The 16,581-nt window shown below is 39.5% G+C and overlaps 1 protein-coding gene across 1 annotated transcript in view; it reads right to left on the bottom strand.

The window, feature by feature from the left end:
* Positions 1–564: 564 nt before the first annotated feature.
* The window catches only part of kcnh4b (potassium voltage-gated channel, subfamily H (eag-related), member 4b), a 109,151-nt gene continuing 93,134 nt past the window's right edge, over positions 565–16,581 (bottom strand). Inside the window, exons 5-16 of the mRNA XM_067368994.1 lie at positions 15,213–15,453; positions 14,735–14,892; positions 14,241–14,448; positions 11,173–11,367; positions 9,926–10,125; positions 7,771–8,020; positions 6,636–6,850; positions 4,405–4,814; positions 3,106–3,212; positions 2,961–3,031; positions 1,420–1,678; positions 565–1,305 (exon numbers count right to left, since the gene is read on the bottom strand). Of these exons, the coding sequence (XP_067225095.1) occupies positions 635–1,305; positions 1,420–1,678; positions 2,961–3,031; positions 3,106–3,212; positions 4,405–4,814; positions 6,636–6,850; positions 7,771–8,020; positions 9,926–10,125; positions 11,173–11,367; positions 14,241–14,448; positions 14,735–14,892; positions 15,213–15,453 (2,985 nt within the window). The 3' untranslated portion in view covers positions 565–634. The remainder of the gene's footprint in view (positions 1,306–1,419; positions 1,679–2,960; positions 3,032–3,105; positions 3,213–4,404; positions 4,815–6,635; positions 6,851–7,770; positions 8,021–9,925; positions 10,126–11,172; positions 11,368–14,240; positions 14,449–14,734; positions 14,893–15,212; positions 15,454–16,581) is intronic.

Here is a 16,581-nt window from a genome sequence, read left to right as displayed (position 1 = left end):
ATTGCATTTATTCAATCATCAATGATTCAATTATTGTTAGGCTACACTGTTACACACCTCTGGTCGTTAGCGACCCTATACAATTTTTACAAAAAATGAATGGGAAAACAGGCATTCTTTTATCATTTTATTTGTTTTATTTTTATATGGTTTATAATGAATTTATTGAGGAATACTAAGAAGGTTGATGTTTAACTTTAAAAAATTGAATGAGGAGGAGGGAAGTGAATGACATCCTGGGTCACTAAAGATGCATTTAAGGGTTAACATTGATAATGGCTTCATTTATTGTGTGTGTGTCAGTTGTGTGAGTTATTGTAGTTTTGAAAACTTACTTGGCAAGGACATCCGGCCCCCAGATTCATAAAACCATTTTGTGGTTTTATGTTTGAGATCAGCAGGTTTTAGAGGCTGGTGCGGAGACAGTTTTTCATCACCTGAACTGCCTTGTCTGTAGTACAACAGGAAAAGGTTCCTGATGATGATTAACTGCTGTGCTGCTAGTTCCCTTTTAATCATACTCATGAAGTTATGAAATTCACAATGAAAGGACAGTTGTGTCAATCGAAATTCAAATTGAAAGTTTGGTTGCAGAACCTGTTTGTGTTGCCTTGATTTTAGTCTTTCCTCATTATCATTCCATAAGATCCAGGCACCATGTGCTCTCTGAGCTCTCTGATTGGCTTTGAAGTCCTACACTGGATCCACTAGACCTGCTCTCTGATGTCTCACCATCTTGGCCCAGCCTTTGATTACCCAGTAAGCGCTCCCGACTGGTGTGCTCTATCTCAGTTGACTCATCCAATTCCTTTGGAGAGAGTGGAGAATTCTCTGGTAGGAAAGTGGAAGGGTCCACATTCTGGTTCTTACTGAGGGCCACTTCTGGAGTCCTGTGCACCTCACCCAGGGTTGGAGTGGAGTAGGAAAACCCTGGTTCTGTGGAAAGGTGAAGATGTGAATACGAGCTAGGCGTGACCTTGCAGGACAAAGAGGAACCGCCCAAGTTTTGTGAAAAAAATTTATGCAAAACAGGCTGTGATTGGTTGATATTGACATGACCTCCAGCACAAATGCCCAGTGATAAGCCCTCTGCTCGGGGGCCTTCTCCAGGTGTTGGCCCCTGGGTTCCTGGGCTGATGCTAAGGAGAGTGGAGCCAGTGGAGAAGTGATGGGGGCTGACTGAGGAATGGATGGAGCTCCAGTCAGGGGAACAGGGGTCATTTGCTGTGACAGGACAGTGTTGATTTGGCTCATGCTGGTGAAGGTGTCCCTGTTTCTCAGTGTGCTGAGCAAAACCAGATCCACCTGCACATACCAGAGAAACACTTTAAACGAATGATGCCAAAGTCTCTTTACAAAGCAAACTTGTATAGAGAAATGCAAATGGTTTCATCAATGATTTTGAGTTTTTGGTCATACCAGCTCTGCTATGACTCCATGATGTGGACCCCAGGTGACTCTCAGGGACAACATGGTCTTTGTGCTGCATGTGGATGCTGGAACCCAAGATGTAGGCCGGAGACATACTGACAGAAGAATTTGACATCATATGGACTCCATAGGGACAGGAGGACAAAGGTGCTGCGTAATGACGAACGGCTATCTGTGCTTGCAGCAGGTGCATTATGTGATGCAGATCCTTTGTTAGAATTGACACTTCCTCTTTCAGATTGCCCATCTGGAGAGAGTTATAGAAAAATTGTATAAAAATATAATATAAAGTATTACATTTACACAGTTATATTTTCATGAACTGTTAAAGGAATAGTTCACCCAAAAATGAAAATCATGATTTACTCACCCTCAAGTTGTTCCAAACTTTTATGAATTTCTTTCTTCTGCTGAACACAAAAGAAGATATTTTGAAGAATATGGGTAACCAAACAGTTAACAGGCCCCATTGACTTCCATGATATGGAAAAAAATAAATACTATGGCACCCATCAACTGTTTGGTTACCAACATTCTACAAAATATCTTATTTTGTGCTCAGCAGAAGAAATTCATACAGGTTTGGAAAAACTTAAAGTTGAGGGTGAGTTTTAATTTTTGGGTGAACTATCCCTTTAACTTGAATAGAGTGCCCCAGGGATGACGCGTTTTTGTATGCAAAACCCGGAAGCGAGTAAGCATTTTAGGACTTCCGGTTCCAACGCCGTCAAGTCTATGGGTTTTTTGAATGGGTTTTTGCTAAATCGCCTGAAATAAGGTCTGTGGTTAACAAAGCCTCTAAATAATTTCACGTTTTGATCTATGACATAAAACACATCAGTTATAACCCACTTGTGATTTTTTAAACTTTTACTGTGTCTTAAAATCGGCGGTTGCTAACAAATTGCTAAAAGGGACTACTTCCTTTGGCGGGGACTTTAGACGTCATCATGACAAACAGGACATTTGGACAGCATTTCTCATGAAAAAGTGGATAAGTATTCATACACAGCGCAGATCATAATCAGCGAGCATGCTTTTAAATAACATAGTTTGTTAAATTCAGTTTGAGGAAGTTTGGTGGTGGTGACGTTGATCTGCGACATGGTGTGCTGTAGTCCGTTTATAGCCTACTGTTAGCCTTTTATATCTGACCACTTTATTTAGGCTTTAAAATCTATAAATGTTGTGTTAACTTGTAAAGATTATCTTGATAGACAAAACGTGTAAGTGTCATAACCCTTTGTTAAACACAGAGCTTATTTTCTGCGATTTTCCAAAAGTCTATGGGGAAAAATGCATAGGCTTTCAACCGAGGGAACCCACGCGCCGCTAACTTCCGGGTTGGCCTACAAAAACGCGTCATCTCTGGGGCACTCTATTGTTAATATATAATATGTTTGTAACCTAATGTGTGTACTAATTTGAGCATTTGAGTGCACCTCGTGTCAGTTCCAATTATTGTAAGTAGAAATATTTTAGAAGGATTTAACATCTTTGTGTTTAGGAATGATAGAATGTCACTGCACCTTCTTGTTGAGTTGGGAAATTGTCTCTCTCACTTCTTTTGTCTCCTGAAGCAGTGAAGCATGACCAGACCCTGCAATACAACAAAGAAGCAATGACACAAATGATCTATATGTTAATTAGATACTAAGACTAAAATATCCTTACCGTCCAGTGTCTTACTACCCAGTGATGTCCCTGTGCTAGTTTTGGTAATTTTGTCCTCCACATTGAAATGAAAAACATGTCCGTTGTCCTCAATTCCATCCACAACTCTATAAAAAGTTAGTTACAGAAACTGTTATTCACAAATATTAATCATACAAAAAACTTGAATTTCCTTTAAAATTACTCAATAAAATGCAATTATTCAATAAAACTGACTCATTTAATTTTCAAATAATTCTTTGGTTAGATTTTTCAAGGGTGTTTGAGTATAGGGTTGGTCATAAACTCAGCAGGACAGTGGACTTTAAGGGCCAGAGTTGCCTAGCCCTGATTAAATACCACATCAAATCAGAGTTGGAGTTTTGTGTCTTTATGTAGATATTGATCAACTTTTTCCAAACTTTTTCACTACACAGTGACAACAACAGTTTATGTGGGCTAAACTGCAGATCATTTGCCATTGCTTTGACCCAAAATACATTTAATAACTACATCTTTCAAATTACATTATTTATTTTCTCAACCACCACCAAAACTACCTACAGGCCAATTTGCATGTACTTAAACTTAAGTTTACTTAAACAAAAATGAACAAGACTGCAATTTACTATAGACTTAAGAAGATACAGGCTAAAACACTGTTTTTTATTAAATGAAGTGTTTTTTCAGACTAAGTGGTAAGAAAACATCCAAAATTCAATTTTAAGCATTCATTTTTTGGCACTTTATCTATTTGTGTCTATTGATGTCAATTACAATACATATTTTTAAAGGCCATTCTCTCAAAATTAGTGTTTTTTGAAATATGAAATACAATCTATTAAATATATAAAATAAAGAATTAAACAAAACAATTAGCTGAACACCTACACAGTTGTTACTCTTTCAATTTCATTTCCATCTATATAAAAAGGGGACAACTTAGGAATCATTTTGTACTATAATGTAAACACGGACCACGTAACATACTGCGGTGAATTCTAAAGAGTAGATAGGTGTCATTCTTGTTTTGTAAAGACATTTTACAAAAGAAAACATTGTATAATGCTTCACATACCTGATAGTGTTTAGGTCATTGATCTATGAGTAACAGAGTGTGTTTATTGGGTGACAAACTTTGTTAGTGTAATGGAAGAGTGACTTGATTTGAGACATATGAATTGCTTTTACTATTTACTGCTGTGCCAAGCTGAAAGTTGGTAAGGAAAACTGTGTGAAGAGGTTTGAAAAAGTTACCTAATTATTGAGAAAATCAATGTCCTGGTGATTGAAAAAAATCTGTAAATCTGTAAATGTTACCTTGGACTAAGATCTGGTGGTCCAAAGCAGTTGAGGGTGGGGATGAGCAGTTTGGCAGGTTTGCCACCTGTTCCTTCAGAATCTGTCTGTGACCTATGAGTGGGTTTAGGTGTAGATGAGGGTGGATGGGTTTGTTTCTGTACTTTGGTCTGCGGTTTGGGGGAGGGGTTTGGACTCCAACCCCTGACGGGTGAACGACAATGTCTCAAGGCGTTGAATTGCAGTAACTCCTCCCCTAAAAGGTTCCCCAAGGATGTACGTCGCACTGGGCTGCCTAGATTCGGCAGAAGTAGATTTCGGCATGTATTGGAAGCAGGTGGGACGTGGAAGTACTTGTTTGGATCATCAGCCTTTTCTGCAATGGATGGATGCTTATTCTCAGTTGATGTACAGGAGTCTGGGTAGTTCTGCTGCAGGGAGAAATGGCAACAGTGGTATATGAGAGAAACATAATTAATGAGAGAAACTTGAATGCCCAATATGGCAACTCTAGTAAAGTCATTCTTGCCTTTCAAGTGAAAGAGCCATTTATGTTTGAAATTTAAAACAGTTTCTTTTGGTTTTGTGGTTACCATAGTTCTAAAGAGGTTTGCAGATGGCTACATAAATGAAGTACATCCACCATTTTTCCAAAAGAGACTACTGTGTTTCAAATTACGAATGGCACTTCTGGATTGAGGAGGAACTTCCACTCAAAAGACGGAAACAAATAATTTCATATAATAAAACATCATTCAGTTTGAATGAAGGAACTGTACATTTTAAAATGTTTCATGTCCTATTTTTATCCAGAAGGAAAATAATGTAACACTTAGTATTTTAATGTGACATTGGTATGACCAGAATCTGTGGCAAGAGCTTTTTTGTTTAGTCTGCCGAGAGTCTTTTAGTCTTTTCTTTGTATTGCACTATAACAATTAAAAGACAACAGAATAGATGTTGTGCCGAGTGCTCATCCATTTTCTCCTTAAATCTTTACTCGTATCTATTTGTTTTCACAGGTGATTTAAAAGGTAATTTTCTCCCTTTTTCACTTCAAATCCCTATTAGCAGTGTGTACTGAAATGTTTCTAAAGCAAGGAAATATAACATTTATCTGTCAAAATGAGGGAAGGCACATTGAATCCATCAGTTCCAGTTAATGAACGTTTTTGATTAAGGGAATATAAACATTATATGTTACTACAGTAATACTTAACACTCACATGAACTTTTGCTTTTTATTCATGGTCTCCTAAAATGACATTGATTACTTTCAACTAAAAACTTAAAATTACAATACATTTTTTGAAACACATCTGAAAAGTCCTTTGGTGTTTACTGTATGTGTCTGAGTTTGCATTTCCATCGGGCTCATGCTTAAAGGCTTGTTTACACCAAGACACATATTTGGTGTGAAAATTCAATTCACAAACATGGACATTGTAAACATGGAGGGGTGGGGTGGGTGTAGTCGATAATAAAAAAAAAGATTTTTGCTAAATGAAAATAGGAAAAATGGTGTAAAAAGTCTACAAATTGCATTTAAATGAACACGCATTTTGATTGGTAATGACAGTCACACAACACTGTCATTATTTTTACGCCAGCTAGAGGGCACATGACTTTAAAATGTAAATATAGGTTGTAATAAGGTGCTTGAAAAATGCTATAGGGTAATGTTTTTTTTGGAGGACAGTCAGCAACGAATAGCAGACGAACAATCCGGAACCGACTCTCTTGTTTCTGTACTCTTGTATTTAGTTTTTTTGTTTTTGTTTTTTTGATAAAAATTCATTTTGATAAACAAAAATCTGAATGGCAGTTTGAAAACCTTTTTTGATATGCTTTCTTCAGTGTTATAAGCAGGTGTAGCTGGCGATTCATTAAGCCTTTTCGCCTCACATTTGGTGTGAAAGGGCTGCCAAGGCCTGTGTTTATGTGAATACTTGCCAAGATGGGCATTTTGACAGAATTCTGTGCATATTTTGATTGTTCACTAAAACATGAAAATGTTCAAATTAACACAAGTATTTAAGAACCACCACTGTACATGGTAGCTCAGAATTCAAGCCGAGTCTCAGGCCTCAAGCCTCTCATTCAAGCACAGAAACCAAATCTTTTTACTATTATTTCTACAAATGACTGAATAGGCAAGTAAACTAACCAATTTTGATATGACAAATTTAATGATGATAATGACTTTACTGTACTATGTATGTAAGTATGTGTGTTAGAGATTACAGCCATACCTCAGTCTCACTGCCCTCTCTCAGATTGTATGTGAGGTTACGGTGGATGTCGGTAGTGAAGAAGCTGGCATACTCAGGATATAGTTCAAGCACATCACTTAAACCTTTCACACTAATGTACTGCAGGTCACAGTATGTCAGTGCCTTCACATCAGCATTCGTCTTGATCACATGATTCTGGCTTGGCAGGTCTGAGCCAATCAGATCTCCTTTTCCTGTAATGACATCAATGCTGTATTAAAGCTGTTATTCTGTTACAATTCAATTCCATACCAATCCAATGTTTAATTCTGTTTATGTATAATGCTGTAGTTGTTAAAAGAATGTTTGGGTTCAATATACTTTTTACAATAATGCACTTACAATGGAAATCTAAAGGGCAGACTATTGCGCTATAACAAGTTTAACAAGACTTAAACTTACATTTTAACAAAAGACCACCCACAATCATTACATCTGTAACAGTAGACTATATACACCACTACTAGAAGTATATTTCTGACAACCGTACAGCTTCACTGTCTTGCACAATTGCTCCTAATGACCATAGCCGCTAACATCAGTTGCAAGTGCGCCTCTTGAGGCCAGGAGAATGAGGTTTACATGCACAGCACTTTACTAGCTGGACTCCATTACACTCACCCCCATAAACCTTACTTCCATTCAGGTTACAGCACCATTGTATCTGGTCCCCCTTACACCGCACACACATGGGATGGGTTGTGGGCACGCTAACAAGGTACGCTAAAGATTGCAGCCTCTAGCATTAGTCGCAACTTACTAGTGCACCTCTTGAGACTAGGGGAGGGAGGTTTACTTGCATAGCTCTTTACTAGCTGGCTTCCGTTAAACTAAAACTTCTATTGTAGGGGTATTAGTGTAATTACATGTTTTTAATTTGTTTTCACAAACTGGAGAACAGTTGAAAGTGGTGTTGTGGTAATTGACAGCATGTCACAGATGCTGTACATTGAATCTGAAACATTCCTTGAACATATAGTACTGTTAAATTGTGCCAGTTGTATTAGTAAATCAGGTGTAGTGTTCAGAAGGAAAGTCAATATAAAATGTACAAAAAAGGCAAAAGTCAGAAAAACAACAAATAAATGTTACAAACCCAAAGTGTGTTACAAACCCAGAATAGCCAAGACCATGTTGTCCTTTAGAACCTCCAGTGACCCAGAACAGACAAAGTAGTTGGCCTGCAATGCGTCCCCCTGTCTGATGAGGTATTCTCCCGGTGTACAGAAAGAGGTTTTGATGTGGAGGGAGAGAGAGCGCAGGCAACCCCTACTGGCACCCTCAAACACAGGCAGTTGCAGGATGTCTTTGTTTAAGTGCATGGCTATATCAGCACGTAACTCATCAGGAAAATCATGCAAGAGCTGCAGAAAAAAAAGAAAAACAGAAAATAATTTTTTAGAATTTTAACATTTTATAGCTTCAGACAAATAGACAGAAAGGTGTTAGGGTGTTGTGATCCGGAACCCAATCAAAGTTAGCCATCTCTCAATTCCATAATTGGATTGCAAGGAACAAGGAGTGAGGAATATTTCAAAGGAGGTATGAGCGAGGATGTGTATCCTATGTGGAAGCCTTTCTTGTTGAAAAACCTGAAGCACGTATAAATTCTTCTCCCCCTTCACATCTGCCACAATAACTTTAATTTATGTATTATTTTTGCAGTTTAAATAAAACATAGATCTCAAATATTTCAACGGGGCATCTTGCTTTATTAAAAAATTATGAATTTCTTAACTTAGTTAAGAATATTCCAATATACAAATAATATTTCCCTTTGATTCCACCAACCTCATTTACTTTTCTTGCATCCTTCCCTCACATCCTAAGGGGGCACGAGGGAAGGAAGCGAGGAAAGGAAACAAGGATGCAAAAAATAAGAAATGAGAAGCACCCCAGGTCTGTATTTAGGTCTCTCTCCTACACTTCCTACTGTAAGTAAAATAGGCTGAGGTTTTTTTTTACTTCCTTTGTGGCTGTCAAAGTTATGTTTAGCTCCATTGTCTTTTGGTTTAATTTTCCCTGTTCCTGTTTTGCCTATGTTCCCGGTTATTCTTAGTTTCCATGGTTTCTGATTAAGTTACGCACCTGTTTCTGGGTTCATTAAAGGTCACCTATTATGCTAAATCCACTTTTACAAGGTGTTTGGACATTAATGTGTGTTGGCAGTGTGTGAACACAACCACCCTACACTGATAAAAATCCACCCACTCCTTTTTAAAAAAAAAAAAAAAATCCCCATTAAACCAAAGCAGTCTCATTAGACAAGCCTTTTTGATTCTCTGAGGAATATGACGTTACATTACTTATGCCACGGCCACTTACTGACAGTCTTTATGTATTGTGAAGTGCTGATTGTCACAACAATCTGCTGTTCGTAATTGATATTGACTCTGCTTATGTGTTGGCTGCACCATCACGGGTATCTATTATGCTTGCAACTTTAAGCATTTACTAACTTTTACCTCTTCAATGAGTGGTACCATTCTGCATCAGTTCCTGCTGAAAAAATCCAGAATTAACCAAAATGAATTCCATGTTGGTCCAGGCTGGCAAAAGCAAAACTGAGCTGATGTAGCTGGTCTACCAGCACTCCTGCTTCCCATGCTGGGGACCAGCAAACCAGCAACCAGCATGCCATGCTTGTCCCAGCATGCAAAAACATACCTTATGCTGGTGACTAGCAAAGCTGGATTTTTCAGCAGGGCAGCATCAGTTACTGATACAATGTAGAGTAAACCGGAATCGAAAGGGAATGTTTCTGGTTATGCTTGTAACCTCAGTTCTCTGAAATGAAGGGAACAAAACTTTGCCTAAGCTGGCCACATTACTGTGCTTGAATGTTTGTATCGAGCATATCACTCTCTGTCTATCAGTTGAAAGAATTGGAGGATCCGTTCCCCACCATTGTTTATGGATCATAGCTTCTTACACAATGTCTTGATCCCTTGGGGAACTGAGGTTACATGCATAACCAAATTTCTAAAGAGTACATGAACACAAAATGAGCACTTCATCAATATGCGAAATGGCATGGATTAGTATGACTGACATTAAATGCTGAGAACCATAGTTACCCATCACCAATTTATTATTAGGAAATTAAAGAGAAATATGCAGTAGATTTTGCTGTTCATGAGAATTTTTTTTTTAAAATGTTAATGTTTTGGCCAAGTAACATTCCCCAGCACCTTGGATAGTGTTTAATATGTGTAGTAAATGTAAAAAAATAAATTAAAAAAATTAAATAAAACCAAGGACACTCTCACCTCATTGACATCAATGCCATTATTCACAGACCAGGTGGTCTGGAAATATTCCAGCATACGTTGTTTCAGCTGCCGTGGCAGCCGGTGAACACGAATGAAGTCCTTCAGATCTTTCATGCGTGTGTGATATTGTGAGCGACGTGAGTACATGCGCTGGATGATGGCTGTTACATTCCCAAACACCACAGCATGCATGAGAGCTGTGTGAGGGAAAGAACCAATATAATTCATGAACTAGCAAACTAGCAATACGGGCAGTAAACAGGTTAATGTTAAACACATAATGTTAAACATGCAAAAATGTATAGTACTATGAAAAAAGTTGTTATTATGAGGTTCTGGCTCATGTGCGAATGATTTCATGTTCACAGAATTATTGTGTTAACTGTGTTCTGATTTTGAGGATCAAGGGTCATGAAACACTAAACTACATTTTTTGAGATCGTAACAGAGATGTTCCTGTTGTACATCATAGAAGACAATGTACCATAGATGACAATGTATGTAATTTATTTTTCAATAGATATAAAATCCTAGATCTAGGATAAATGTGGTTAATTGTGGGATTTTTTAAAAATCTACATTAGCTGTGTCTTATTTCGAAGAATGCACCTTTTATTTCTTCAATGAGACTCAATGATGCATGCGGCTGACAAATGCAACCTCTCTATTATAATAATAACACTTCTGTTTTGCAATTATTCATGGCATCATGTGGCGCTTTCCTATGACAGGTATTTTAGATCACATACAGTAGTTGAGAGACGCATTCATAGGTCAAAAAAGTGGGTATTTATTTTCATAGTGTAAGACTTAAGAGTATTGCATGGCTTTTCCCCGCAGTCACTGTTCCTATGTAACTGATTACATTTCAGTGTCCAATAAATTCTCGTCCATAGACCCATCAATCTCTGACATGAATGCAACCAATCCATACTATTAGTGTAACTCCTTGAGAATAACAGATCAAATTGAACTGACACTGTAAACAGCATAAATCTACTGTTGGGATATTCACTGTAGTGTTTTGTGAAAAACTGTAAAATAGTGTTGAATGAAGTGTTTTCTGTTACACTTTAGAATAAAGGTCCATCATTAATAGGTAATTATGCAGGAAGTAATGCAGTACAAATGAGTAGTACTCCATTAACATTTCAGCTACTAATATTAACTAATATGGAAACAAGATTAGCTCATCAGTAATAGGAAAGTACTGCATAGTTACCTATATGGTGGTTACCGCTTACCTCCAATGAGCATAGTACAAACAGAAAAGATCTTCTCAGCATCAGTGTTGGCACAAACATTGCCAAAGCCCACACTGGTCAGACTGCTCAAGGTGAAATACAGAGAAGCGATATAGGCACTGCGAACTGAAGGACCACCAACTGTACTGTTCAGATAGGGCTTGTCCAGACGCCTGCCCAACTCATGAAGCCAGCCTGACAGAAAGAAAGAAACAATACTGCATGTTAGCGCTGCACAATTTGACCAAAAACTCATATGGCAATTATTTGGTGTTACGTGTACTGGTGTAGAGAGACGAGGCAGATACGGATTTCCACAATACATATACTTCTTTACTTAAACAAGGCAGGCGGCACCAAACATACACTTAACCTAAACAGAGAACCGACCAGGAGTGGATGGAGTGAGTGCAATATAAAGGGTGTGTTAATGAGAGAGTCCAGGTGCAGGTGATCCGTGATGATAGGGAGATGACGAGGGAAGTGAGTGCAGGTGTGGAGAACAGGAGGATGATGGGAAATGGAGTCCAGGGGAACAAGGGATCTGTAACAGTACCTCCCCCTCCCGGTAGGTGCGTCCTCGCGCCGTAGATGTAACAACCGGGAGGGGGGCGGGCGCCCTGGAGACCTCAAACCGGAGCAGGGGGAGGAGTAGACTGGAGTGGAGGTCTCCAGGGCAGGTCCAAAAACCATGGCGGGTCAGGAGCCGTGGGCAGCCATGGTGGGTCAGGAGCCGAAGGCGGCCACGGCGGGTCAGGAGCTGAAGGCGGCCATGGAGGGTCAGGAGCTGAAGGCGGCCATGGAGGGTCAGGAGCCGAAGGCGGCCATGGAGGGTCAGGAGCCGAAGGCGGCCATGGCGGGTCAGGAGCCGAAGGCGGCCATGGCGGGTCAGGGGCCGAAGGCGGCCATGGCGGGTCAGGGGCCGAAGGCAGCCATGGTGGGTCAGGAGCCGAAACCTTCGAGGCGTTGAGCCCAGGCGACGCTGAAGGACCGGCGGGAGATGGCGGAATCCACGGCTCCGCCGACCGAAGCGCAGCCGGGGCTCCAGAAGGCCGCAGTGGAAGCAGGAAGACATACAACAAAACGAACACCGGGGGGAGCGAGGAGGCCAACTGAATCCGAGGGACGGAGTGACGGAGCAGAGACGGAGGAGTGAAGTCCAGAGGGGATGGCAGGCTGACAAGTGGACAAGGTGTGAGTGGAGGCAGGATGGATACTGGTGAAGCTGGTGGACTGATGGGCAACGGTGGAGCAGAGGGAGGATACATATACTTACATATACTTAAGCAGGACCTGCCCTGGAGACCTCCACTCCAGTCTACTCCTCCCCCTGCTCCGGTTTGAGGTCTCCAGGGCGCCCGCCCCCCTCCCGGTTGTTACATCTACGGCGCGAGGACGCACCTACCGGGAGGGGGAGGTACTGTTACAGATCCCTTGTTCCCCTGGACTCCATTTCCCATCATCCTCCTGTTCTCCACACCTGCACTCACTTCCCTCGTCATCTCCCTATCATCACGGATCACCTGCACCTGGACTCTCTCATTAACACACCATTTATATTGCACTCACTCCATCCACTCCTGGTCGGTTCTCTGTTTAGGTTAAGTGTATGTTTGGTGCCTCCTGCCTTGTTTAAGTAAAGAAGTATATGTATACAAACTGCATGGAGACTTTAAAGACTCAGTGTTTAGTTAACAACAGGTACATAAGGTACATTGTAATGATTCTCATTACAAATGTAGTGAAATGCTTTTTTCACAAAATTGTTGGAACAATATGAATGGGAAAAATTAACCTTGCTTGTTGCGTACCCAAATGTATATTATGAATCAGATTGAGTGCACATTCAGAGGAGGAGATTGTGTGGGGCAACATTTACTGTGAACTGAACTACTTGTGTTTTAGCCAGAAGACATCCCATGTGCAAAAGTCCCCAATGGCGTGATGGCAGACACAGCTCCAAGGCACTCTTCCCCAGCTTCATACATGCCAAAAACAGATGAATAGCTTGCATGCTCTTGACTGTGAAATCCGCTCAAATAGTCACTGAGTAGAGTTGGACATTTTACAGTTTTTTAAATCTTTAAGACCCCTTTCTCAATACTTTTTCAAAATTCTTCACACAATGAGCACAACAGCAGTCCATGTGGGCTAAACTGTGGATAATCTTCCATTTGTTTGGCACAAAATACATTCAATAACTTAATTTTTTTCTCACTCAGACACAACCACCACCAAAACCCTATGTACCCACAGACCAGTTTGCAAAATTACATACTTATTTTAAAACTGGTAAACTTAAGTTCAAAATCTAACATAATACAAAACAAAATAAGACAACATGCATTTTTGTGCATTTTGGATGTGAAATTTACTGCTGTACCAAGCTGAAAGTTGGTAAGAAGAACTGTTTGAGGAGTTTTTAAAAAGCGACCTCAGTATTATTGGGTATGTAAGAGCAATGTCTACCAACAGCTGTAAACCTCCTCCCTCCACACTGTTTGCAATGGCCAGTTCCAGTCTGATTGGGTGATTGGGTGGTGCAAATTCTGGGAATCAGTGGCACAAAAAGAGGCTGTTTTTATCAGTCTGTCATGTTTAGATGAAACCGAGGTGCTATCACAAGTACTTCTGAGGAAGAGCTAATCACTGGATTTGTTGAAGTTGGTCAGGATATTCAAATCAATCTTTAAAAGGTACTCAGAGTTTTGTTTTAAGCACTTAGTAGCAAATCATGTAGCACATGTGGCAGAACTATATTTCACTTTGAGTTATTGTATCCACACTATTCAAAGAAAATAATGTTTATGTTTTCTGTATTGTGTGTGCAGTTCCACGCTAATCCTTTTGCGTTTTTTAACTAACGAACATTGCCCCAAAACAGCATGTAAAGACACAAAAAGATCATTTTACACATTGGGCAGACTGTCTCTTCCTATTTGGCTCTATTAGACTTGCTCTGATTGAGTGGTTTTTCTATTCAGACATCCCATTATATAACCTGAGCAGAGCACCAGTAAGCTCTTTCAAAGATTTATTTGACAGATCAGAGTGTGTGAATATCTCACCAATGTCCCAGGCTCCATTGGCATTGGTCTCCATCTCTTTGCGCCCGATGATATACCAGATGCAGGCCATCCAGTGAGCCAGCAGAGCAAACATTGACATGAGCAGTGTTAGCACCATGGCGCTGTACTGCGAATATCTGTCCAACTTCTGCAGCAGTCTTAACAGACGCAACAATCGCACAGTTTTCAGCAGGTGCACTAGAGATGTCTAGAGAACAAGCACAAACATGTGTGGTGTGTCAATAGCCTTAATATGTAAGTATTAATAACTTGTAATCACATAATTTGCTTTAATTATATTTAAAAATGGAATATCATGATAAATGAACAAGGTTATCATTCTGTACCATTGCATATAAATAGATCATGGTACCACCACAGAACTTTTTTTGTAAAGTACCTCTTATTTGAATCATCATACTCTCTCCTTTCCACTGTTTTAAATAAGCCATACGATTCTACAGTAGTTTCTACAATCACACATTGGAACTTACAACAGTAACGTTAAATGCATAGAGCAGGTCAAAGGGCAGCGCGGCCACCAGATCCACAAAGAACCACGTGGTAGCATAATGCAGGCAGATGGAGCGAGACTCGTACACCACCTGCCCTGATTGACTCACGAAGGTGGTGCGAAAGTTAAGAATGATGTCTGAAAGAGAAGGCAGGTTAATGACTTTTGCTTCAAAGTCTCATTTTGGAAGTCACATTTTATTTAATTTTTCTCTTTCGAGGCACATTTTTTGTTTTGATAATCTATGCCTGATATATTGAGAAAACAATTGGAATGCAACATTCAACCAAGTTCTTGCATCATATTCTTAGAATGAGAGTCATTATAGCCCAACACAACAAACTCTTCATAACTGGTGATGACTGAAGCTTGATGTGCTGATGGTACACCATCTCTTGCTACAAGGCCACTCAAATGTTCTGTAGTTCAGATTCTTGCTTTTGTTTTAGTAAACTCACCCAGAATAAAAAGCATTTCCACTGCGATGTCGCTAACTATCGTGCTCCTGCCTGCAGCCTCCAGATCGCTGTAAGGTGTGAAACACACATTGTACGGCACGGTCACAGCAACATAGAATGTAGCCAGCAGAATCATCCAATCCCACAATGCCTTGGACACACTGTAATGCAGCAGGATGAATCGAGACTTCTGGACTGCTGCCACTTTATACTCAGGCAGGGATGGCTTTTCAAATATGTCCTGAGGAGAGAAAGAAAGCCACAGATGAGCTCTCATATCTCAACGTCTGTAAACCAGCTGTGAGATTAAATGAAGTTTTCCTGAAGTCTCTTGCTTCTCATATGTTTCCCCAGTGAAAGTTTGTTGAAACCACATTAACTGAAGTACTTTTATACTGCATATATGCAGTATATACCTGAAAATACTAATGCATTATCAAATATTTTAATGCAAGTGTAAAATACTTTTTTTTGCCTGTAGACTTCTTATGCTGTCACTTGATTATTATGCAGAAATGAATTCCTAATTATTGTTTTCAAATGTCTCAAAAATGACTTACTGCCATACCGTCTTAGAAAATTCTGAACAGTAAGTATCTTTGACCTTTGAAAGAATAGAAAAGCAGAACTGAGAGAACAATCTTATTCATTAAATAACAGGAAACTACATTTAATCTTCACTTGCAGGGACATCACTTCACAGATTTGGTGTTTTTTTAATTTAACTTTTACATCACATGGGTCAGGGCAAGGGCCAAGTTCATGGTTTTTGGTCAGGATTAGTTTGAGGCAGCAAATCAAGTGGTTTCTAATCCACCATGCTCTCATCTGCCACACTCTTCATTAAGATTAAAGAACAGACCCATGATGCAGCTGGACATCAGTACCTCATTCCTTTAAATACTCTGAAGATATCGAGCACTGGGATTCTGACAATATTCCTTTAATATATAGTGAAGTATAGTCTAGGACCCTAAATTCACAAAATCTTTTCTTAAAGTCCCCCTGCAGTCAATAATTTTATCCCTTAAAAATCATCTTTGCTTAACAAAAATGAGATTTAAAAAAAAAAAATCCTGTAAAAAAACAAAAAATCTTCATGCCTTAAAATAGCTTGAATGTAACTCTACACCCTTGCCTCGTTCATTATACACGGATCTATGAAATATGCTAATTAGCCCCGTCTCCTCTCACTCGCACGAGCTCAAGAGATCCACTCAGTCAACTTGCTGAGGTAAACAATGGTATAGCTTTTTACAATGCCGGACACATAACGGTAATTAATATGATTAGCCTTTGCTTGACTACATTATTGACTACATTATCAAACAGCTAATAATGTTTTGCTAATGTTACACAAACAATATTA

This window comes from Chanodichthys erythropterus, chromosome 19 (assembly GCF_024489055.1).
Source record: "Chanodichthys erythropterus isolate Z2021 chromosome 19, ASM2448905v1, whole genome shotgun sequence".
Classification (NCBI taxonomy): domain Eukaryota; kingdom Metazoa; phylum Chordata; class Actinopteri; order Cypriniformes; family Xenocyprididae; genus Chanodichthys; species Chanodichthys erythropterus.
Note: the sequence above shows the minus strand (reverse complement) of the source record. Positions and strands in the feature narration are given on the sequence as shown.